We start from the raw sequence: 26,067 nt of genomic DNA on the forward strand, positions 1-26,067 counted from the left end.
CCCAGTCATGATAAGAATCTATAGCAGCAGATTTTGACCCTCAGTAGGAACAGTTTCATATCTCTAGAATAGATTATACCCTCATCATTTCAAACCTCATTATCTCCATCCCACCGGTTCTATTTGCATAATGAAAAGTTCGTTGTGTTGCTTTTCCCAAACAAATGAGCACTGTCTTAAAGGTGAGTTTGAATCTTCGGTGATATGAAAATAGAAATATTATTTGGCTGTTGTACTCCCTTTTCTCAAACAAATTCCAGGCCCCAAAGACTTTTTTAAAGTTTGGTGGCCGTTTCAATTACGTTACTTCATTACACACTTCTATTCATAGCACGAAATCTACCAAATAGAAGGGGCTAAAAAAGTGATGGCTATTTTTCTTTCAAAAGTAATGGCTATTTTTCTTTCTCTGCTAAGATCACTGCCCAGGGAGCCTGGGTGGATCAGTCAGTTAAGTGTTTGCCTTCAGCTCAGGTCCTGATCCCAGGGACCTGGAATCAAGTCCCACGTTCTGGCTCCCTCCTCAGCGGGGAGTCTGCTTCTCCCTCTGCCCCTCCCCTCTGCTCATGCTCTCCTCTCTTTCACTCTCTCTCTCACTCAAAATAAATAAATTAATTAATTCATTAAAAAAAATCTTTAAGATCACTGCCCACCCAATCCCAAAGTAGAAAGTCTTCTCTGACTTCCCAGTCTCTCTCCTGCTTATCCCCTCTGTCTGGCAGGCCCTTCCTTCTCTGTGGTGTCTAACCAGTAAACTCTCATTCATCCTTCAATGTCCCCTCGCAATTAACTTGTCAGTGTACTTTTCCCCGACATGCTCAGTTAGAATCAACCATTCCTTATCTTTAGTTCTAGAACACTTTATACAGATTTACATTATGGCACTTATTACATTACATTTCCATCTCTTGATCACATTCTTGTCCATCCTACTAAGATGTGAGCTCTGGAGCAGGGGGTTATGTCGTCTACATTTTGGTTTCCATAGTCCCTAGGACATTTCATGGCACATCGTATGTGCTAAATGAATACTGTTGAATTAAATTACATAAATATTTCCAAAGGAAACAATTCTATGTTGTTTCCCTTTACCTAATTTTAGATTCCTAAAAATCAGAATTCAACTTCCCAGTTACATTTTACTTCACCCCCTGTGAGGATCCTGATGAAACTTTCCCATACGTGCAACATAATGAAAGATAGGACATCAACCATTTTCTTGGAAACCTCTCTAGAGAAATAAAAATGAGATTTTTAAATTCACAAGACTGAAAATTTTGTTATCAATTATTCAATCACATTAACACAATATTACATTTAAAATGTATTCACTTTTCACAAGAGGATGAGCCTTCCAATTTATTAAAAGAATGATTTGCTGATGTGTTAAGTTCACAAGCAGTTTTAGTCCACCAGGACACATTTATTGAATTCAGTTTCCTGAACAGTAAGATCATGGATTGAAAGTTCTGAAGTACATTTCCCCCTAAACGAATAATTTCCTTACAACAGAAAAATACCCATTTAAAATCTTAGTTCAGTACAGAGAGGGAAAACTATGCAGGCTGAGTAAATACTTTAGAGTGGACTGACAATTTTTGGTTTTATTACTCAATGCTGTGGTTCTCTCATATCTGGGTAAATGCATTGGACTTTCAAAATGATAACTAAAGATTTTGGTAAAACCAAACAGTTTAATCATCTGTGTTAGTTTCCTAGGGCTTAAAACAACAGAGATGCGTTCTCACAATGCTGGAGGCTAGAAGTCCAAAAGCGAGGTGTCAGCAGGGCCATTCTCTCCGAGACTGTGTAGAATCTTTCCTTGCCTCTCCTCAGCTTTCTGGTGGTGATCCATCATCTTTGGTGTTCCTCTGCTCATAGACACACCACTTCAGTCTTTGCCTCTGTTGTCATGCGACCATCTCTCTTCACACAGCATTCTCCTTTCTTATGAGGACACCAGTCATATTGGTTTAAGGGCCCCCTCTATTCCAGTATGACCTTGGCCTAACTAATTACATTGGCAATGACCCTATTTCCAAATAAGGTCACATAATGAGGTACTGAGAGATAGGGCTTTAACATATGAATTTGGGGAGCAAGGGGCACAATTCATTCTGTAACACCAGCTATACTAAATTCTGTTACTGTAAAACAAAATAAAAGCCTCTTTGGTAGCAAAATTTAGTGCATGCCAAGGAGAGAAAAATTAATCATAAGAATGCTTCTATATTAGTAACACTAGGAAGGAACATGTGAGTGACTATTTAGATTATGGTGACTGTTTAAGAAACATTTCTTCTTTCCCTTTGATGTAGGACTAGTTTAGAATCAAGGCCAAGAAGATGTAGTCTAAAAATACTAGAGTGCTTTCTAGTGTTTATTATTTATAACATACCAGATACCTAATTTTGGACATTACCCGTAGCTAAAATAATTATGTCACTTTGTGTAAATGTAATATGGGATCCTACAAACATCTAGTAGTCAAAATTCTTCAGGTTGAAGAGTCTGACACACACTTTCTATATATCATATCTTCTCTATATGAGAAACTCTCTGAGAACATGTTTTTATGATTATGTGTATGGGCAAAAGTATTATTTAATACATGCAAATAAGATAAATAAAGAAGTAACATTCATTCATATACCATTTTAACTTTGTAAAGCATTTCATTTAAAGTATTTTAATACGAGATGTTGTGGTTCTACAGTCTGACTTGGTTACATCTTGCATTTCACAAAGAAGGAAACTGAGTCACTCAAAAAGTAAATTGATCAACATTCAACTAAGTGTTGGGAGACAGAATTAGTTTCATGTCTACTGTCTTACAGCTTTATGCTCTTATTGGTTTGCTACTTCCTAGAAATTTTATCTCCCATTCAAAAGCACAGATTGATTGGGATCCCACTATGGACAAGGAACTGAAACAGATGCATAGTGATAGACATGCTCCCTACTGATAAGATGGTTACCACCTGGATGGAGTACTGCAAGATTTGTACAAGAAATTTATTAACAATATACAGCAGTAGACAGTAAATATTAAAAGAAAGTTACAATCAGTAAGCACTAGAAGTTTCGTGAAAAAAACAGAGAGGACATGGAGCACCAGAAACTGGAGTTGTAAACAAAGGCTTTATGGGAGAGGAAGAACTTGAACTGGGCTTTAAAAGAATCGAGAGGGTGAAGTCCCATATAGAAAGGGGAATTGTTGAAAATTTCCAAGGAGGATAGTGGAATGATACAGGCAGTGTTTTGGAGAGATAAATTTGGTAGTCACAATGCCTCTGTTCATGATGGATAACTTGTCTGAACCCTTTCCTCACTTCCTACCACCATCCCCTTGTTTCCAGATAACTTCTCTTGGTCCTTAAAACCAAATTTGGGTTTTAGAAAGCTTTTCTGATCTTTCCATTTAAGATAACACAACATCTGGGGTGCCTGTGTGGCTCAGTCGGTTAAGCAGCTGCCTTCGGCTCAGGTCATGATCCTAGGGTCCTGGGAAAAAGCTCCGAGTTGGGCTCCCTGCTCAGCAGGAAGTCTGCTTCTCCCTCTCCTTCTGACTCACCCCTCCCCCATGCTTGTGCTCTCACTCTCGGTCTCTCTCGCTCTCTCTCTTTCAAATGAATAATTAAAAAATCTTTAAAAAAAAGAAAATCTTCCCTTTTCCCTGCTGGGAAAACTTCTTGCACCTCCTGTTTATTTCTGCATAACAGTTAATTAACATTATTATTTAATCTTCCTCAGTGGAAAATAAACTTCTTGAGGTCAGGGCTAAGCATATTTCCTTTCTGTGGCCCCAGCACAAAGCATGAATCTGAAAAATAGTAGTTGTTCACTGAACATTTGTTGCTCTAATCTGAAGAGTTGTGATGTTCAAGATGTGGGAAAGACTGAAGCCCAAAAGATCAGTTAAAAAACCACTGCAGAAATCTGGCACAAAGTAGGGAGTGTTTAAAGGGAACAGGCTCACTGGGAATAGTAAGGAATTGGTGAAATAGAAAGACATTTATTGGAGTATTGACTAATGAGATATGGGTTACAAAAAAAATGTTTGGAGGTTCTAAATTTGACTTACTAGGAAAATGAGAAGACTGATTTCATATTCTTTTGTGGCAGTCCTTAGCTGGGCACCTTCAACTTCTAGAGAGTTCTGTGGTAGACTTCAGAGAGTCCTTAAAGCCCTTGAAACTATTAGCAAGTTGATATATGTAAGATCTTATATGTATTTTCCTTGGGAGAGGCCTCGTAGTGGTGAATGAATTTTCAGTGGTCTGGGTCTTTAAATTTGTTAAATACTATAGTTCTATTCAAAAGTATAGTAATAACTAAACAATAGCCATAGTCTTTCTGGGAGGTATCATTTTCTAAAAATATTGACTGATGTGGCATCTCACAGTATCTTTAACAACTGTTGAAACAAGATCATGGAAAATAGAGCATAATATTGAAGACCAGGAGCTTTGCCACCTTTTTACTGTATAACTTTAAATAACTTACCTAAGATTTTTTTAAATTGTTAAATGGGACAATGATAATATGTGCCTCATAGAGTTATTGTGAGGGTTACACGAAGTACTGTTTATAACATTTTTAATACTCGATATTATCTATTATTATCTGTTATTATTCTCACTCAGTTTGAACACGTATTGAACATCTCTTATAGTGCCAACACTGTCCTGGATGCTGCACCTCTTTACCATATCTCATTTAACCCCCCAAATAAATTGAATAGAGATCAGTTTCTGTATACACATTACGGATGAGGTACAGACAGGTAAATACTTTGCCCGTGGTTCCACAGCTAACACGTGGCAGAGCCAACAGTGCAAAAGTCAGAAAACAGGGGTATTGTCGGCAAGCAGGAGAGGGAGCACAGAACAGAGTGAGCGTCAGTGACACACTAGGCAGCCAGAGATGTGGAGCAGCGGGGCCTAAGAGACTTTGGAAAAGAGATAACACCTTCCATAGGACATGAAGTATGTTCTTACTGGGCCAGAACTCAATCCCAGGTTTGGCCAGCTTTGGATCTCTAAACAAGGGAATGTGAACTGTGTATGGGTGAGAGAAAGTGATCTCAGGGGAAACGAAGCTGGGTATGAGAATAGGAAGGTCATGACCAGCTGCAGTAGTGATTACAAAGTGTTCACTTACTTTAACCTATTGGATACTGATACAAATCAGAATCAGTTTACATGAAACAGTGTCCAGATATGTTTCGTATGGGACAGAAAGCATTTTTAGTGCAGCCCTGGAGGCTGAGTTTTTCATACATAGACATGTTCAGATACAGACACATAGATACACACACACAAACACACTCGAGGTAATTCGTCAGAAAGTGACCAAAAACTACCACGTACTCATATAATAGTCTAGGTCCACCATTGTCCAGGATTGTGTTACATTTTTACCCTCATGGGCAGACCTAAGATTTGGTCTGGTTGGCTCTAAACGTGAACGTTCCAAGGATGACTTAAGCCCACTGAACCAAAACCGGGATTCCAAGTATTACAGATAGGGACCCCAAGGGAGACCCATCCAAGACTTCTTGTCAATAAACAAAAGTCCTGGGTATAAAGGGGAAGGATTGGGCAGCACAAATCCACAATAGGGCCTGCAGACCAGCAGTGGCTCCATCTTAAAATGGAAATTCTAAATTGTTTTCTTCGTTTTCTGCGCACGTTACCTGTGTTAAGCCCCTTTAAGCCCAGTGATTCTGTATGGCAGTAAACTGATAATAGATACTGTTTACATATGCTAAAACACTCATTTTATGATTACTTAATTGTTAATTGTCTATTCAGTCTTTTTGCTGCTTATTCTTTTATCTTTAGATATATTGTTTAGACAATTTTATATGAGGGTCAAGGGAAAGGGGAAATGAACCACATCTAAAATAAATATTAAGACTCACAGAATTGGGAAGAGGCACATAATTAACACTGTACATATATTGATTGAGGTTATGATTTCAAATTATATTTTGATTGGAAAGCAATGTGGGTTAGCGTGTTCACTTTGACTTGAAACGAACCTGAATTTGAATCCCAGCTTTGTCTCTTATCCTGAACTTGAGCCTGGAAATCAGCCTACTCCATCCTCCACGTTGTTAATTAATGGGAATAATGCTAACTTCCTTGGGTTTTTGTGAAGACTGAAAACTATAATCTGTATGAAATGTCTAACACATGGAAGCACTACTTCACACCTGGCTATTCATGACTCCAGTAGTTACGGATAATTAGAATTGGCTGTAGATTCTACTTTTATTAAATGGTTGAATGAGTTTCTATTGCTGTCGGTGTCATTGGATTATATTATGAGCAGGACTGTAGCTTAAATGACTCTCCACTGATAATTGGGCATTATTAAAAGTTGTAATAAGTCTTGCAGTATTCTTCTAATTATCCTAAAACTATTATGCTAAAAATAGCCAATTTTTAGGTGAACTAGAACATTTATTTTCCACCTTCTAGATGCCTACACTCCATTTAGTTGTTAAAAAGAGTGTGGTAATAAAAACAGGAAAAAAATGGAAAGATTTCAAAACCATCAGCCTGCATTATCTTTCTTAGCTGGAAGTGAAAAGAAAGAAGTTGAAAACAGTGGCATAAAGCAAGCTATTTTCTTTATCAGTAGATTTTAAGGCCCATGTTGTGTCCATCCTTGGGGCTCTGAATAAGTTAATATTTTCCAAAAGTACATAATATTTTACCAAGATATAATTCAGGCCCAGTAAATTTCTGCCATAGCATGTTCATTTTTTTTTGAAGAATTACAATTAAAAAGCTTGTTCAGTATTTGGCAACTAAAACAGTCATCTAATTGGACTGATTGCTCAAGATAATTTCCAGCCCTGGGTATGGGCCTAGCTATTAGCTAAGCAAGGATCCTGTCCTTGACCAGCTTTGTCTGGAGAGCACAGGGGCAGGTGCCCATAAGTTCACAGACTGAGTTCCTTAGGCAGGACTTGTCCAGGAATTTCACTGATGGAAGAAATTTGCAGAACTCCCTGTTCTTTTCTTTCGTGAAGTTTCCAACCTGGTTTAAAACGCACATTGATGCTTCTGGCATCTGTAAAGTCAGTAAGTACTAGCTTTTCTTTCTTTTTTAGTGAAATGGTCAACAGATTCAGTGTTCCATTAACTTGGTGTCATAGATCAGCCTGTGAGACTCTTTGAGATTCTCTGGTTAGAGTCTTCAAGTCAGATAAATTGAGGTTTGAAGATTTGAGTGGAAGCTAGAGTCCTAACTTAAGGGCCTGCATAGGAAGTAGTGGCCAGCAACTTTTTTCCCTCCTAAAATTTTTATCTTTTATTTTATTTAAAGAAATTTCATTCCCTTTCTATCTTTCACCCCTCTTATGGGACCTATTAGGAAGATACTAGGTGTGTCATAAATTGAAAGAAGTCACATCAGCTGTGACAATGGAAGGATAATAGATTATTAATGTCTCTCTGTGCTGCAGTAGCCAGCAATCTTCTCCAAGGGTTGTTGGCTCCTCTTCCTCTCTTCTACAGTATTTTGGATGTACTCCAGGAACCATCTTTGATGGTGTGAAAAACAGAGTTTATACAGTTGCTGGAGGGAAACTTTACTTTTCTAGGGAAGGAGCCAAGCAATTGAAAGCTTAGAACCCTCACCCTGTTTTGTTAGATAATTATAACTTCAAAAAATATAGTATTTTCTTCCCTCTTCCCACCAACCATTTATCTGGGAAGCAAGTTATTAGCAACTTCAGAACTGCTCCATGGTGCTGGGGGAAAATGGCATTATTATGAGGAAATGTAATTGGGATAATGAAAACAAAAGATTTCACATTATAATCTCTTCCAAATCATCCATTTTGTAGCAAACATTTTGGTAGCAAATGTATACAGGTTTTCAAGAATTTTCCTCTTCATTTTTCTTTTTAACAGATTTCAAGTAGAACAAAAATTAGACTTCAAAGAAGCTTTGTATTCTTTGAATATAACTGAGATATTTAGTGGTGGCTGTGACCTTTCTGGAATAACAGGTAGTGTGATAAATAATTCTTATATTATTATGTTAATATGTTTTCTTAGTAGCTCTGTTAACTGACTGATCTGAAAGAGCATTCGGCCCCAGAAAATACATATACACACAGTGACTAAATGTCATAGTCATGTTGAGCTGTCTGTAAACAAGCACTTTATTTTGCATTTAAGTCATTTTCCTTAATGAAAGTCAGAAAGCATTTTAGAATGTTAGATAAGCCTTCTAACCATGTTTGTAATAAAACTAGTAGGTAAAGTATTATACAGGCTTTTATTTCAGCCCTGTTTGGATTTCCTTATCTGAATAATGGGAATTACAACTTTGAGTCTCTCATCTACATGGAGCTAATAAAACTCTTATAAACCAATTTGCAAATGTTAATTTGGTAATATCAGAGCCCATGAAATAGGCATCCACAAGCTGCTGGGTGATGAACACAGTCTAGAAATTGTAATGCCACAGCTTGCAGATTGAGCTTGAGACCAACAACACATCTGAGGAGATGGAGGCTTTATGCTAACTCACACCTGGGAAACTGCACGTGGCTGAGATGCTCGCTCACACAACAAAGCCCAAGATAGTCTTTTATTTTTTCTTGTCTTGGCAGTACCCACTAGTTCAAAAATAACTAACTAAAGAGAAAAAAATGGACAAAGAGGGCCAGTTTGTCCCAAGTTTCTTATCCTCTTTTAAATTAAGTCTTCTGTTTTCTATATATATTTTTAAAAAGAGTCCAACAATACAAGCCTGTCTGTCTGATGGGGTTTTGTATCATCACATGGAAATATTGTGTATTCCTATATAAAATATCTGGGCTTTGGAGAAGTAGTCATTAATTTATTCACTCATCAATTACGTGGGTAGATGAACAGAATGAGCGAGCTGCCCAGGTGGAGGGGGTGGGTGGGTGCACTGGTGACAGATGTTCATTATTACCTTCACACATGATTTAGCTACTTGTTCTCACACTGATGGAGACATCTGACTTCTCTGACAATTTCATCTGCATCAGGGATGAGGCAGTCAACGTTAAATACTGCAACAGCACGCTCTCTAAGTGTGCCCTGGAACACAGCCATCTCGCCAACCTAGAATCAACCAGCCCATTTTTCAAGCACCTCTCCCTGTTCGCCTTCTTTCTGGCCTTCAGAAGCTCACTCACTATACATCAGACATTTCAAACAGCCACTCGCTGTACAAATCCCCAGCAATTGGTAACTTCTAAAAAATCTCCTTTTATAGGCAGATTTATCACAAAAATACCTCCAAAATGCTTTATAAGAGAATTTGTGTGAGAGAATAACTTTAAACAGCGAAAAACAAACATCCAACATTTTCTGCTCTTTTTCTGAGGTGTCTATTTGAGTTGCTTTAACTACTTTGCTTCTATCTTCCTGCCAGAAATAAAATAGCCAGGGCCATCACTAGCACTACATCTGGTCATTAGGAGAACAGTGAATTCCCTGCTATCCCTACTTATCCCCTATTTAGTAAACATTCTCTAAAAGCTACTGTGAACCAGTCCAACACCAGTGCTGTGGGGTATTTGCACAGGAGCTACCATCTTACACTGATGTAATTCACAAGCTTTGAATGAAATGTTTTCAGACAGTTACTTTTGGAAACTTGGAGATGAATATTTGACTTCACACTGCCATTACTTCTTGTGTTACCTTCAGTAAAATATTTAAGCTTTCCGAGCCTCCACTTTCTAATTTGATAAATGAGATAACAAATTGTAGTGGTGAAAATAAATGAGAGTGTATGTAAGTCACCTTGTTCCATATCTGGCACACAACAGATACTAAGTAAATGGTAGATATTAAAAAAAAAAAAACACAAGTGGGTCAATGGCACATTAATATTTACTTGGACATCTTCTAGCAAAGCTGTAGAAGGTTTCTTGTCCTCTTAATATGACAGAGACATGCTTGGAATTTTCGTAGAAACGGAGAACAATTATTACAAACCTGAAGAAATCAGTGACTTTATGGAGTCCAAACTCCTTGTTCCAGTCTATTAGCTTTTCCCAAGATCAGGACCTCTTGGTGGTAAGACAGGATACATGAGACCAGAGGCTCCGTCTGATGGCCATGGAGTCAGTTGATCTGGTATCAGGGCTAAACTGGGTGAAATTCTCCACTGCATCCCAATATGCTTTTTGTTCTTCACTCTTGGCTTGATATGGGTCTCTAGGTCAGCTACTCTGGGCTCCATATGTGAATCCTGTCTTACTCTAGGCAGTCCTTGGGAAAGAACATGCCTACTTGCCTAATCTTGTAACAGACCATTCTCTTGCATTTCAAGGTGGGCATGCCCCCTCTTCTCTATCTTATTTGTTTCTGTCACTGGACATATTCATATCCATGATTTATTTGACAAATATTTGTTGGAAGCCAACTACATGCCAGGCAGTTTTGCAAGGATGCATAAAATGGACAAAGTTCTGCTTCTAGTGAAGTTTACATCTGCTGATGAATAATTAATAAGCAATTAGCTAATTAAATGGTGAGGTAATAGATGGTGTAAATTAACTAAAACAGCATCATGGAATAAATGTGATTAGGTCAGATACAGGCAGAATTAGGGTGGGAAAGGAAGACTGGGTTGGGAAGTAATATTTTTGTTGGGACCTAAAGAACAAAGGAGCCTGTCAGGGAAAGTTCTGGGGACTGGGGTTTTAAGCAGAAGGAGAGTTAGGGCTAAGGCCTTGATACTTGGCCTTGAGCTGGGGCTACTGGATGAGCAGAGGAGGGTAGCAGATGAGGATAAGAGGTATTCAGAGGCCCAGATAGAGTGATCACAAGCAATTTGGAGTTTATTTTTAGAAAGCCATTTTTTATGCAAATATCCCTTTCATGACTTCTCTTTATCTTGCCTGAGGGGCTTTTCTTTTCTGTGAGCTGCCAGAGCTGATTCCCCTCTACTTCAAGGAATTTCTTCCTGAATCCTTGTAAATCTGGTGGATTTGGTGGGGTCTGCCTGGTCACATCCGCTTTCTCTCCCAAGAGAAACAAAGCTCCTTTTTCTCCTTTCTCGTCAAGTTTCCAGGCCAGTCATCTTTCCTCCACTTTCTGGCCACCAGTGAACCCATGACCATGTTTCCGTTGTCTCTTTGAGGCACACTGTCAGATCTGAGTGGTCCTGACACAGCGGGAATGGCTGATGGCTTCTGAACTCGCAGCTTCTCTTCCCCCTTCTCAAGGAGACTATCCCTGCAGGTCCCAAGATCAGAAACGCTTCACACATACAGCAGTTCCACCAAGGGGAGAAGAGGGGCATGTTCTCTCAGCTTGTATCCACACCGGAACAGAATGTTGTAAGACACTATCTTACACTGAGAAATTTGACAGGTTTTAAAGCATAGCTCTGAAGTGATTTTGTAACAGATGACACAAAAGCTCTTTAGACTTTCATAGCCTCACCAGTCTTGAAAGAAAGTAAATTTTATTTTAAAGTCAGATCAAAACTGAACATAGAATTTGAAAGGCAAGTTGGCTTTGAGGTTGAATCCATAGGGTGGGATTAATTCAAATCTGTAAAGCCTTTTTCATCTTGTCTGTAGACCATAGCTAAGGGGGGCGAAATCTTCTGTCCGTACAAATATTGCACTTAGTGGGATACCTGATATGAGGCTTATCCCCTTCTATCTTTGCCTTTGTATCTGGGCTAAATTTGATCTCTCTCTATGGGTCTCTGTATCATTTCTGCAAGAGCTTAACTAACTTCCACCTCTAGCAAATTAACTAACTTGGGAAGAATTTGTTTTTATTGTTTTTTTTTTCCTTTTCTTTGTTCATCTGAAAATGTAATTAACATGGACCTAAGAAATAATGGCTCTGAGTTCTAATCCTTAAATACACTTTTCTATTTTCCAACAGATTCAGCTGAAGTGTTTATTTCCCAAGTCATGCAACACGTTTTTTTTGAGATAAATGAAGATGGCAGCGAAGCTGCAACATCAGCTGGTAGGACAAATGGTTTCACAGCCAGCCAGGAGGAAAGACTGGGGGAAATGTGCAGCGTTAGGGCATTGGCATTTCTGCACGACTCTGATCTCCTCTTTCCTTCCTACTGTGCAGTACACTGCAGGAAGAAAAGAGAAATTGGTTATATAAGCTATTTTTGCCTCTCTGCAGTTGCTGCTGAATAAAAAAGGCCAGGGAAGGGATTTAATTAGGAGTTGAGGCCTATCTACTAATATTTGTTTATTTGTAAATTGTGTTTTACCTACCAATCAAGAGATAGGCCCTGTGGAGGGAACTTTCTGTTCAAACATGAAATTATTGTTCAGGAATACTTACTCTTAGGTAATTGTCATTAATTTCCTTCTTCTATTACACCAAGTAGGTCTACTTCTCTAATATGGTTTTTGTCATTATACGCCTGTGGCTCTCAAAGTTAGTTGCCCATTAGAATCACCTGGAAAGCTTTTTGAAATCTTATGCCAGTGTATCCCCCAAAATTAAATTAGTAAATAAATTAAATTAGTATCTCTGGAGGTGAAATCCAGACTCTAGCATTTTCTTACATCCAAGGTTGAGAATCAGGGCTCTACAGTGGCTTGCAGCCTGTCCAGCTACTGCAAGTCACGGGTAGTGCACAGACGAGCAGCGGCAGCGTCACCTGGGAGCTCGTTAGAAATGCCAACACTCAGGTGCAACTCCAGACCTACTTAATCAGAATCTGTGTTTTCCAAGGCCTTTAGGCGATTTGTGAACACATTACAGTTTGTGAACTACTCCTTTATGATAGATTTCCTTGAATAAATGGCATTTTGAATCGTATCTATGGTGTATACAAGTAATCCTCAAAAAATAATTGGAGAAAATTTAATTAGAAATGCAAAAACAACTTTAATGAATGTCCCATAAGTCTATTTTAATTCTTCAGACTTCCGTAATTTTAGCCAATGTGTAAAAGATATGCACCCTTAAGCTATCTTATTGATAAATTTCTATAAATGTATATCCGTGTTATTGATTTGTAGGTTAATTTGTAATACTATATAGTGCCAATGGATTTTGACATGTAGGTGGGTCACACTGGACTCCTGCTACCATTCTGTCATATCCTGAACGACTTGGCATTACTGTACTCAAGGAACATAGATTGGAGAGCATGGGTTACTTCAATCTTGGAGAAATAAAAAAGTTGCTTTGGATGAAGTTGTTGGCCTGTGTAGACAGATTTTCCAGCTGCTTTTATGTTAAGAGTCCTTACAGATCATCATCTAATTCTCTCATTATATTGGTGAAGAAAGAGGCCTACCACGTGAAGTGGTCATACTTTAATCGGGTTCTCTGACTACAGGTTCAGAGCTCTTTCTACCATCACCCACTACCTCTAATTTAAGTCTAGAGTTCTCTAAGAGGATGTAACAATCATCAAGGGGTCAGCAGTGACCCTGATGTATGACAAGTCAGAATAATTTCCAGTGTGAGTATTTTGACTTTCAGGTGTCTGCTCAGTGGATGCTCAAGGACAAAAAATCTCAAGTGTTCACCCAAGTGAGAATGGGAATGACACTGACTATGCTTTTTTGTATCCTCTCATCAATTCAAACATAAGTCTATATTCACTGGTAATTTGGGCATCGTAACCCTGATATTGCAGGTAGGAGAGGGCCATGCATTTTATATTACTAAGGTTATGCTTGATTCTGAAGGCAATCAAAATATGCCATCCCCAAATAAGCCACTTTGTCTGAAGGGTTGTTTTAAGCTGAAGAAAATGGAGAAACAGTACAGGGGGGAAAAAAAAGAGCTCTACTTTCCCCCGATCTGCCTAAAAGCAGGGCATAAATTTCCCTTGTGAAGGTGTCTCTCCTCCTCTCTCCCATATCAGAAGGAGAATAACCTTTATCACCAGAGATGAAAGTTGGCAATGAAATGAGTCTGCATGACAAACCTTACTAAATAACCCTCTTATACTATTAATTTTTCCTATATATTTACTTTCCCACAATTTATTGCCCCTTTTTTGGTCTAGTCAGGTCTCCACAATTTACTACCCTTTGTTAAAAAGGTAGATAAGCTCTCAAGCCTAACATTTTGGGGGATATTTACTTCTTTTCTGTGAAGCTCCTCTGGGGATATAGAATAAACCATTTCTTCTGTTAATGTATCTTTTGTCAGTTTAATTTGCATACCCCAGTCACAAACAAAGAGCGTAGAGGATACATTATTTGTCATTCTCTACCATTATTTTTCAGTTCTGATCACTCCTGTTGCATTTTTAAAATGATTTTCCATGAGTCTGAAAAAACTGTAAAAAATCATTGCATTATTGGTGAAGGAAACATCTGAATTGAGTGTAGAAATATTTAATTTAAAAAGAAAAAGAAACCCAACCATTTAAGTTTATTCACTCTAAATGTTGGCAAATGCTACAATAGAGCCACATGACATAAATTATTATAGTAAATAGTTATTAAGGCAGTAAATCTTTTCTTCTAACCACATAATAAAAATCCCATAATCATTCACAGCACAAATCCTAAAAGCTCTGAGCCCACAGAATAATTTTGGAAAAGTTAAAAAAAATAAATAAATTTGAACTCAGATGTGATTACCACAAGCCTGAAGAATAGAAATGAAGTACAAACATATCTGGATAGGAATTAAGAGTGAAACATTATAAGAATAAATCATATAATGTAAATAAAAAGGGAGCAGAAAATTACTGTTTAAAAGAAGAAATTTTTCAACTGCTTTCACTAAATTGAATCTAGTATCTGACTTTCTTCTTCATTGAGCATAAATGCGAAGTTAGAATAATTCCATGAATAATCCAATATTTGTTCTTCTGCTCTTTGATTTTTAAATTTATTCCAGATTTCTCTGTATTTTGAAAATGGTTATTTTTCTACATGTTAACTCCTCAAATGAAATGACTTTTCCTGTCTACAAAAAGTATTATGGATATATTTTCTCTCCTCATCCTTTAATGTGCACATCTAAATAACTATTGTCTCTGTTTCATAGGCATGCACATCCCTGTGATCATGAGTCTGGCTCAAAACCAATTTATAGCAAATCATCCATTTCTGTTTATTGTGAAGAATAACCCAACAGGTATCTTTTCTAGTATTCTTTGGGGGAACTGCTTAAGTCAAACAGACGTAGTTCTAGTTGTTATTTGTAATCTGTACATCTGAGATCATTTATCCTTTCAATGTATTGAATCTATTTTCATTTCTCAACTTATTCTTTCAGTGACTATTTGGTGAGAGTGTCTTTTATACCAGGCATTGCATTTTAAGAGGTGACAGGGACCTAAAATAGGGCAGTAGTAGTAATAACTGCCAACACAGCTATTATTATATGCTACTGATTTTAAATACCTATCTCTAAAGCTAACACCATTCCAACAGGTTAGCTATTTGACCAATAACAGCACAGAAGCTCAGAGAGAGGTTATATAGTTTGTCTAAGGTCATACGGGTGGAAAGTGGCAGAGTGGAAATAGGACCTGTTTGTCTCAGAGGTCAACTGTCTGTGATGCCACAAGAGGAACAGAAATTGGAAGTTGCACAATTGTGAAGGTCTCAGAGGTACATTCCAAAAGAATAAGTGACCAGCTATAGCCTCTGAGTGGGACAGAGAGGTCAAAGATAATTAAAAATCTCCAGTGTGGGCAGTTGGTGAAAGATGATGCAGTTAGCTACAAAAGGTAGAGGTAGGTGTGGATTGGACTGCATTTGACACAAAGGCAACATGTGGAGTATTTGGCCATGTGCTCTACGTACAAAATCAGTATCCCTAGAGACTGACAGTGTGAACCTGGGTGTCAGACTGGGCTCAAGTCCTAGCTCTGTTAACTAATGGTTGTAAGACAAGTCAATGATACTTCCTAAGCCATATTTTCTCCACCTCCTATTTAAACATAATTTTAATGCTCATCTCCTAGAGTTAAATAAAGGAATATATGAAGCCTGTAACACTATGCCTGGCACGTAGCGTTCATTATGAACAAATCAATAACTATAAAGGGGAATGATTGAATATATGAAGGAAAGAAGGAGAATGGAGAAGTTTCTCTGTATAAGTTGAGTTACTTGGAAAAGAGACATAGTCAATTTTAGATCTGAATCTGTTAGATTCGCTAATGGTACTGATGTTATTGGCCCCCTGAAGGATATACCAGTCTCTCTTTTTAGGCTCCATGAAACCAATGCTGAGTGACACTTCTGGAAGTTACGTCTTGAAAACAATGAGATAGTTTTAGATTTGCTGAGATTGCATTAAGACAACTTCAATTCCAGCTCTGGTTAAAGGATATTCTGGTGTGTCATTAGGTCTATACACCCTTAATCTTCGGAAAACTCTAATTTCTTACAATTAGTATGCAATTTTCGAGTATGGAGAATAGAAAGAAATGAAGCTGCATTGGACATCAAAGCACTAGGAAATAATGGCATTTAGAATAATGTTTGACTCTCTATTTACCAAGTTGATGACCAAGGCCATGTAATTGCTACCAGTTAAACAGCAGTGAAAATTCTAATCCCCAAATAATCCATTCATTTATTTATCTGGGAAAAATGCTTAACTATCAGACTTTAATGACAATTTGTACTGTCTCATGATTTTTATTGTAATGAGACTTTCTAAACTAGGGTTACTCCTTTAAAGTATTGTTTAAAATGAAGGGCTACTCATTTATCGGGGGCTGTAAATTGTTGCCATATAAAATGTAGAATGAGCCATTATCTTAAGATGATACACATTCAGTGATTTCTTTATTTTTCTCTCACAAATGAACTGAGAAAATCATTGCTATTGATGAAAATGGTGCCTTAGGATAGCATAGTAAACTACTAAGTAGCTTACTGCTTTACATAAAGTATATTCATTTGATGATTTATGAAGTAAGAGGATGAATGATTTTAGATTTAGTATAATCAATTTTTATCAGATTTAAAATTTTATTTCAGACAAACAGTCCTCTTGGGCAAAATCCAAGCATTATTTGTATTTTTCTACCACGTTAGTTTTATATTTCAGTATATTTACCCAAAGCTCTTACTAAGCTGAACTTCCAAGGAAATGAAGAACATTTTTTCTCCTTTTAGGCTGAGGGGGTAGGCCAGTGTTGGAGACTTTCAAAAGAAATTATGAGAGATGCTATATGAAATGTGCTATTTCTCAGAAAATGAGTCATGATTCTGAAACTGACAGTACTCCACACATTATAAAAAAAAGGTGTTTAAAACTCTTTATGGTTTTGGGTTGAAAGAAGAAGCAGACTGCAGGATGTTCATTAAGAAATCTTTCTTCTAGGCTATTGGCTTTGGTTATGCTAGTGTATTTTAATATTACGAAGTAAAAGTTGCTTCTGTCTGATGGAGATGTTATACACATATATTTGTTAAAGATGGAGGACACCTCTTTGACAAGGGGGAATGTAGAGGGAAAATGGAAACAATGATTTCTGCTTCAGCCTGCCTCTCTATCCAATGCTGTTATGTCAGGGAGAGTTCACTAATCCATCCAATTTAGTGGAGAGTAGATTGGTGACTGCATAAGGACTGAATTCAAAATGTGGTTGGTACTCCTTGGTCAAAGAAATAGATTGAAAAGACTGGGACAAATGGCTTTTATATAATGTCCTACACTTCTGAGTGTTTAAAATTTTAAACTGTTGTCTTCAATTATGAGGTTAGTTTCCATAAAATTCACTTAAAAATTTTCCCAAACAATTCCAATAAGCATTTTAATGCCATAGAATTATAAAGAGACAACAGTCATTACTGGTTTCTATTGTGACCAAATGCAATATACATCCTGGGAAAGTTATTTATGGGTCCCTATCTACCTGAAAAACAGGAAAATTTGTTTTCTTTTTCTTGGAGTTATTTTGAGATTTTTGAGGCAAAGTATTATTGATTATAATCATAAAAAGAAAAAATTTGCTGGAGATTGTGTCTATTTCCATGTTATTGGCTCTTCTAGGAATATCTGTCTTTGGACTGAACAGTAAAGAGTTAATGAAAAAAGACTCTAATAATTATTTCAAATACATTGCAGTATAATTTTCATTAGCTTTAAATTATGTAAAATTTATTTGATCACTTTTGAAATTCACATTTATTACATGTATCCATAAAGAACGTAAAAGTCAAGGCAATACTTGGCATTGATCCATTCAAGCCACTTCTCTTACCCTAGTTGAAAAGAAAGGTGAATGGATTTTGACACATCCTTTATTTCTGTTTTGTCCTCAAGTTCTTAGTTCCTTCTCACTCGCAAACACAGAATAGCTGGATTCGGGTTTTTACATTTCTGCTCTATACAATCACCTCAGGGAGGATTTGAAAGTACTAGCAATAGAAAATATTGTCTTTTGCAGTAAGCTTTGCTTCAGAGCTGAAGGAGGACATCTGAGAAGCTGCACTCTTAACCCTAAGAGCTGATGTAACAGGCATACAATGATGACTGCTAATGCCTTAAATTTATAACTCTACCATGTTCGTCACCATTTCATTACACTATGTTTGCCTGAGTCTCTATATTTAGAAGAACACCTCTCTGCCACTTTATTTTTGCCTTATATGAAAAACAGGACTAATGCATTTTCCATGACAAGCTGTTGTCGGTGTTAATTTACTTCGTAAATTAACAGAAAATGAATAATAATGATATAATTATGTATTTTAGACAAAGGAGAGGGTTTTGCTGTTAGACATTACCTATTTATCTTATACAGAAAAAAAGACTAAATGATCTGCTAAAATATTCAGAAAGACTAATTATTGTCAACTTTTTTCTCCAGAAATTCCTAATTGTTTTTTTTTTCTTTTCTTAGAATCAATTTTGTTTATGGGAAGAGTGACAAATCCTGACACCCAAAAGATGAAGGGAAGAGATTTAGATTCACTGTGATTGAAAAGAACAGCCTCAGAATATAAGATGATTCCTGCAAAATTGTTGATTGGTGAAATAACATCATCGTGCAAGTATTTTCTACATATCTTTTTCTGTTTTAACTGTAACTGTATTAATCTGTACTGATATGGACATGCATTAATGAATAAGTGAAATTATTAATAAATGAATTTATTAATTTAATGTTTTTGTTCCTTATGTTTTATAAAGTCTATATGAATCAAAAGCAGTGAACTTACATAAAATGTTACTATTAATATGTTAGAACAATCTCGTCTGAGATATTTTGATACCAGATTTCTATCTTAGCTATCAAAGTCTCTGTATTCCTAAAAAACTGGGCCATCTGACCCCCAGGCATAGCAGCATTATGCAGACCACACAGAAGTAAGGTCAAGAGACAGAGTGGGCATGGTATGTGCCTCTCTGGGGGCCACATGGATCTAGTATCCATGACAGTAGATGAGCTTTGAGTATTTTACTAATCTTAATCTTTTGTTTTGTTTTTATTTTAATTCCTGTTAGTTAACATACAATGCTATATTAATTTCAGATGTCAACATAGTGATTCAACACTTCCATACATTACCCGGTGCTCATCACGATAAGTGTACTCTTTAATCCCCATCACCTATTTCGTTCATCCCCCCACCCACTTCCCCTCTGGTAACCGTCAGTCTGTTCCCTATAGTTATAAGTTGGCTTCTTGGTTTGTTTGTCTCTCTCTCTCTTTTGATGAATGGATAAAGAAGATGTGATATAGATATAGATATAGATATATAGATATATAGATATAGATATATACAGTGAAATATTATTCAGCCATAAAAAGAATGAAATCTTGCCATTTGCTATGACAGGAATAGAGGTAGAGAGTATCATGCCAAGTGAAATGAGTCAGAGAAAAAGAAATACCATATGATTTCACTCATTGTTTAAGAAACAAATGAGCAAAGGGAAAAATCTTAATCTTAACTCAATGTATTAACATTTAATATTTGCCATTGTTGTAATACCTTTTGGGACATATCTGTTTTCTGATTTATGCTTTAAACATGTATAAGAAAGTAAAATAATGAGAACTTTTTAAAGTTTTCCCATGCATGAAAGCGGCAGCTCAATTAGTGTGATTTAGGAAGCTGACCTTCCAAGATTTTATAACACTGAACTAAGAAAGTATTAGAGCCAAGATTGTAATCTGTAAAGATTAAATGCAGAACCCTTTCTCTGAATACTTGGAAATGTCAGATCCAAATATTCAAAAGAATACTACATGATATAACCTGTTTCACAGTTTTTCCATTTTCATGTTAATGATGTAGAGTATTCTTTGGTTGGTTTGTCTGGCAATTCTTAGCAGAGAATTTCATGATAATGGCTTCCCATTGTTGAGCTCTAATTATGTGTCACCCAGTGAAGTGTGCACTTTATCTACATTATGTTAAATATACTAAGAATCCTGTGGGATAATATTACCCACCTTGCAGACGAAAAAACTGAGGCTCAAAGACATCATATGAATTAGTCAAGAACACATAGCAGATAAATATAGTGATCATCACAGTATTTCCAAGTTTGAAGCCAAGACTATCTAAGAGAGAAGAAGGCTGTGACCATAATCCCTTCTACTTAAGTCCTTTTTTTTATTTTAGGGAGGAGCAGAGGGAAGAGAGAGAGAATCCTCTGGCAGACTCTCTACTGAGTGTGGAGCCTGACGCGAGGCTTGATCCCAGGACCCTGAGCTCATGACGTGAGCTGAAATCAAGAGTTGGCTGCTTAACTGACTGAGCCACCCAGGCACCCCCTGTGTAAATCATTTAAAGTAGTGCAAGTCCTCCCCTGAAACACTGTGCTGTCTAATCTTCAAAGTTTAGATTTCTATCTTCAGAAAAACCTAGAACAATACTCAAGACATTATGAAAACAACTTTATAATTAATTATGATTGCTTAAGACCATAACATAGTTGAAAGCAATATTCGTTTGTCTCGACGGCCGACTTGAGCAGACTCAGGTACAGCACAGCAAGTGCTGATCTGTATGTTAACGACGCCGTAAGTTTGTTGCTCATCATGGGACAGGTTTAAAAATGCACGTCCTCCATTCCAGAAGAAGGGGAATAAAAGGCTGTTAAGAGAATAGTAGTTTTATTCAGGTCTGTCCAAATTCCTATTTCTCTTGGATTGCCTGAGTCTTAGGATCCTTTTCTGCGTGTAACATATGAGTGTGCTCTGGAGACTTAATTATTGTCTCCACAAATATTGAGCTTCCACCATGATCCAGGGTCGGCTGTAGAGACCAGGGATATACCAGTGAACAAATCTGACAGGGTCTCTGCCTTCATGGAGCTGACACGTTACTGGTGGCAGAAGAACCATAACCAGGGAACCAATAAAACAGGATAAGGAATTAAGAAGGGTTTTATAAATGAGATAATATAAGAAGGAGACTGCCCAAGTTTCACTTTAAGCAATTTTTTCATAATATGTTCCTCATATATTTGCTTTTCTTCACCATGATCTGCTAAATGCCTGCCTCAGTTTCCCTGCTATGGAGCCTGACTTTGCACCGACAGAAGTTTTTCTTCTCCGATTTCATGCTCTGCACCTGGTAGGTGTTACTTGCTTTGCAAAAGGAAAGCATTTAAGCTCCTCACAGAAGAGAGGGTAGGAGTACCTGGGTGGCTCAGCTGGTTAATCGTCTTCCATGGCTTTGGTCATGATCCTGGAATCCTAGGATCCAGCCCAGTGTCAGGCTCCCTGCTCCCTCTCCCTCCACTCCTTCACCCCTGCTCGTGCTCTCTCTCTCTCTCAAATGAAATCTTAAAAAAAAAAAAAAAAAAGGAAGAGAGTAGCTTTCTAGTATGGGTTCAAGCCGAAAATCCCCCTACCCCCTGTCCAAGAAACATACCTGCCAAAGTACTTTCAAGATTAAAACCTTTAATCTTCACCTTCAGTAAAATTAACTAAGTAGTTATAGCTCCATATCACAAAGGTTAAAAATTTCTGGAACATATTTATAAAAGATATATATATATATATATGAAATAAAATAAATATGAAATAATTTCCTTTGCCAAGCTATACGAAATCTTTTAGATCACAACAGTACATAATCTACGTGGGATAAAAATATTGTCAAATAAATTTCCTTTGAAAAAATCTAATCCATCATTCATATATCACATATACATTTTTTTCCTCCTTGAGACAAAACGGCCATTAATGTACTAGTATTTTTTGGAAACTTTGGGTTTATGGACTTCACACAGTTAAAGTTCATGGCATACTTTAGAGAAAGGATTCTGCTACATCAGACAGTGGGACCCAAGGGGTCAAAGACCTGAGATTTCTTTTTTGGGGTAAGGTTTATAGAATTTCCTGAATTGGGTAATAATGATCTGGAAATCTTGAAAGACACAGAGAAAAATTAGGCAGATTTCATTAGAAGTCAGTGGTTTGGACTTCTGGAAGTAAGATATTTTCTCATAGGAGGGCCTCGCACCGTTGAGACACAGCCAGTGAGGGGCTGACCGCTGAGCTGTGTGGATCCTGAGACTGGCTCTACACAGGCCAGAAGAGTCAGTGTACTCTAATCTGTTTGCTTGTAAAAGCAGTTTCTCCCCCTGCATTTCTCTGTTTTTTTTCTGGCTCCTTGTGTGATCAACTCTAAATAAAGTCTGAAGTTCTAGAGGCCAAAATCTTTTTTTTTTCTTTCGCTTTTTGATGCCTCAAGTGACCACCCCGATGGTATAAAGGAAATGAAAGATGAGACATTTTTCATGGCCTAAAATTGTATTTTTGGCTTGTCCCCTCAATTCTCTGGGGCTTCGATGTCCGCACCAGCACACTGAAGGGTTGAGAAATCTTATTTTAAGTCTTTATTCTAAAGTCCTGTGTTTGTAAATCTTGGACTTCTCATCAAAGACACATTTCTGGAATAATGTCTTTTGAGTCACCATTATCCATAAGCAGTGTGTTTTCATAAAACCAAAAACGTCCCAGGATATGCCTCTCACTCAGATCTTGGTCTATTACATCATCCTTAATGTATTTACAGTTGTCTTTTTATAGGTTTGAGGTTCAATTCTTATTTTATTTTTTTTTAAGATTTTATTTATTTATTTGACAGAGGGAGAGCACGAGCAAGGGGAGTGGCAGGCAGAGGGAGAAGGAGAAGCGAACTCCCTACTTAGCAGAGAACCCAGTGTGGGGCTCGATCCCAGAACCCTGGGATCATGACCTGAGCCAAAGGCAGACATTTAATCGACTGAGCCACCCAGGCGTCCCTGAGATTCTGTTTTTTAAAACAGAATATATAGAGAGCAATTTTACTCTTGTGGCAGAGACTGCTATGTAGCGAAGATTTTCAACAGTGGCTTCCTCAGGCTAAAGCTGCTGCCAGGCACTGGTGGCCTGGCTGGGGACATCATCTCACCCGTCGTATTTGTCTGGTGGAGCCCTGCATTAGTTCTCATCCATGGAATCGGAGTGCAGGTGAGTGCATCACTTGAGAGTCCAAATGATGAAGAAACAAGTGTCCCTCTTTCACTGCTCTCTTCCGTACAACTGAGACATCAGTGCTGAAGCTGTGAAATGCTGACCCTGGTACCTCTGTTTAGAAGGTGACAGAGCCTCTGTTAGCCCGGGTGCCTCTCTCCCTGTGTGTCACAGATCCTCTCTGCTGCCAGAGCAACCAGGAACACCCACTGGCATTTCACTGTGACGCGAGCAGGAGTTACATTTTCACTGAAATTTAAGGGGTTGTTAGTGACCACAGTAAGTTAATTTGGTATTTTAATGGGGCGCTTCTATAACAAAACCCGGAGTACGTGGCGTAATTTGAAGTTGGGAGCAGCAGCTACAGTAACACAGACGTAGCCGGCCAGAAGGCAGGAGAATTTGTCAAGCTGTGGCAATATTTGATGAAATGGTCGCCTGTAATAACTTCAGAAGTAGGCCGTGTGCCTAGTGACCCCACAGCCAGCCAGAGACTACACTCACATCACTCGTGAACTTGGCCTGTTCTCACCACATAGCATATGGAGCAGAAATGCCATGTGTTCCTTCTGGCTGCAGTGGTTACGAAGCAAGATTGTCTACTTTTCTTTCTCTTTTGCCCACTCTGTTGGCTGTACATCAACTTGAAGGGTGACAGAAGCCTTATACGGCATCTGGAAGATGGCAGAGGCTCCATCAGCCTGGGTTCCCAAGTGATTGCGTGGATCACATCCATCCAATCCTCTGCTGCCAATGCTGACCAAGGATTCCCATGCTGGGCTCTCCTAGGAGCAAGAAATACACCATAGAGTGTTAGGCCGTAGGAACTAGGTAGCTAGTGCCTGGTAAAGTAACACAACTATGTTCTTTTTTTTTTTTTTTTAAAGATTTTATTTATTTATTTGACGGAGAGAGAGACAGCCAGCAAGAGGGGTAACACAAGCAGGGGAAGTGGGAGAAGAAGAAGCAGGCTCCCAGCAGTGGAGCCTGATGTGGGGCTCGATCCCAGAACGCCGGGATCACGCCCTGAGCCGAAGGCAGATGCTTAACCGCTGTGCCACCCAGGTGCCCCCGCAACTATGTTCTTAATGCATGTTTTCCATGTATTAGCCTGTGGTGTATGTACTCCTCATCCTGGCGCCTGATACCTGGGAAGTCAAAGCTCGGAAATGCGATTGCAGTTTTCCTAATTCTGTGAAAGAACTTCAGGATTGATGTTCCGGTGTATTTTACCATGCAAATTGCTCAGCTTCATGAGAAAAATCTATCTTCACTAAAAGAGATGAGAGGATGTAAAATTCAGAAAGCCCACTAATGGGGTGCTTTGTTGGCTGCCAGACAGCTGTCTTGATTGAGAATCTTTCTTTCCATAAAAAAAAAAAAAGCAGCCTTTAACTTCTAATTACTCTGTGTGTGTGCATGTGTGTGTGGGGGGGAGTGGAGGTGTAAAGGTTGAGAGTATCATCTTTAAAGATTTGTCCTAAATAGACTTCTGACTGATATAAAAATTATACCTACTTGTAAGGGATAGGCTTGCTAATGATATTTAAAAGCATGTGCTCAATGCTTCACAGAAAATGACAGAAGAAACACTGGTCTGAGGAGTTCTCAACAGGCATTTTTTTTCTCAACAGATTTTTCTTTTGGATTATGTATGCATATTAACTTTGAATTATTTGGTTTGTCATAGCTTGTATCGCATTATTCATATTCTTGTATCCATGGAAATATGCAGAGAAAAATTGGGGGCAATTAATTTCCTATTTGGTAATTAACAATTTATATTTATAGAGATCTTACTATCATTGAGTAGTGCATATACAATATCTTATAGTATCTTATGTAATCTTCCTATCTCTGTCACACCCCTTATGAAATGAGAAATTTGGAACAAGAAGGTGAAGGAACTTTGCTTAAGGGCACCCAGGGAGTATAGATGGTAGAACTGGTGTCTGAACTCTGATGCTCTGACTCCAGAACCCCCGTCTAAATCACTAAGCCAGCAGTTCTCACTCTTTGATGTGCATCAAAATCACCTGGAGGGCTTGTTAAAACAGATTGTTGAGCTCCACCTCCAAAGTTTCTGATCTGGTAGGTCTTGGTTGTGTTCCGAGTATTTGCATACTAACAAGTTTCGTTTCCAGTGATGATGATTACCAGTCAGGAAACCATACCCTGAGAACCCCTGGAACACATTATACTGCTTCTCTTCTGTGAGGAAGGTTCCTTTGCTATGCTCAGAATGATCTGATAAGCAATAAAATAGTAAAGAAGCTACCAGAGTACAACATTCAATGAGAAAAGAAGCCAATGAGAAAAGTTTACATTAAAAATACAAATAAAGTGTGGCTTTAAAAAAATCCACCTGGGTGGCTCAGTCAGTTAAGCAGCTGACTCTTGATTTTGGCTCAGGTCTTGGGATCAAGCCCCAAGTTGGCCTTTACCCTTAGCAGAGAATCTGCTTGAGATTCTCTCTCTCCCTCTCCTTTTGTCCTCCCCCTCCCTGCTTGTGCTCCCTCTCTCTCTCTCTCAAATAAATAAATACATTTTAAAAATCTGAATGAAAAAGGTAAGTGAATTATAAAGACAATGTCTCCTTATTGCATGAAGTTAATAAAAGCAAGACTCTGCAGCCAATATTCAGGGTCT

The 26,067-nt window shown here is 37.9% G+C and overlaps 2 protein-coding genes across 3 annotated transcripts in view; both read left to right on the plus strand.

The window, feature by feature from the left end:
* The window catches only part of SERPINI2 (serpin family I member 2), a 31,890-nt gene extending 12,821 nt beyond the window's left edge, over nucleotides 1-19,069 (plus strand). For both annotated transcript variants that reach the window (XM_019797713.2, XM_034663443.1), the window contains exons 6-9: nucleotides 7,932-8,029; nucleotides 11,913-11,999; nucleotides 15,018-15,107; nucleotides 18,841-19,069. In XM_019797713.2, coding sequence (XP_019653272.1) covers nucleotides 7,932-8,029; nucleotides 11,913-11,999; nucleotides 15,018-15,107; nucleotides 18,841-18,917 — 352 coding nt within the window. In that variant the 3' untranslated portion in view covers nucleotides 18,918-19,069. The remainder of the gene's footprint in view (nucleotides 1-7,931; nucleotides 8,030-11,912; nucleotides 12,000-15,017; nucleotides 15,108-18,840) is intronic.
* Nucleotides 19,070-20,601: 1,532 nt separating this feature from the next.
* The window catches only part of ZBBX (zinc finger B-box domain containing), a 148,370-nt gene continuing 142,904 nt past the window's right edge, over nucleotides 20,602-26,067 (plus strand). Inside the window, exons 1-2 of the mRNA XM_034663459.1 lie at nucleotides 20,602-21,529; nucleotides 23,265-23,415. The gene's annotated coding sequence lies outside the window, so the exon portion shown is untranslated. The remainder of the gene's footprint in view (nucleotides 21,530-23,264; nucleotides 23,416-26,067) is intronic.

The sequence above is a fragment of the Ailuropoda melanoleuca genome, chromosome 1 (genome assembly GCF_002007445.2).
Source record: "Ailuropoda melanoleuca isolate Jingjing chromosome 1, ASM200744v2, whole genome shotgun sequence".
Classification (NCBI taxonomy): domain Eukaryota; kingdom Metazoa; phylum Chordata; class Mammalia; order Carnivora; family Ursidae; genus Ailuropoda; species Ailuropoda melanoleuca.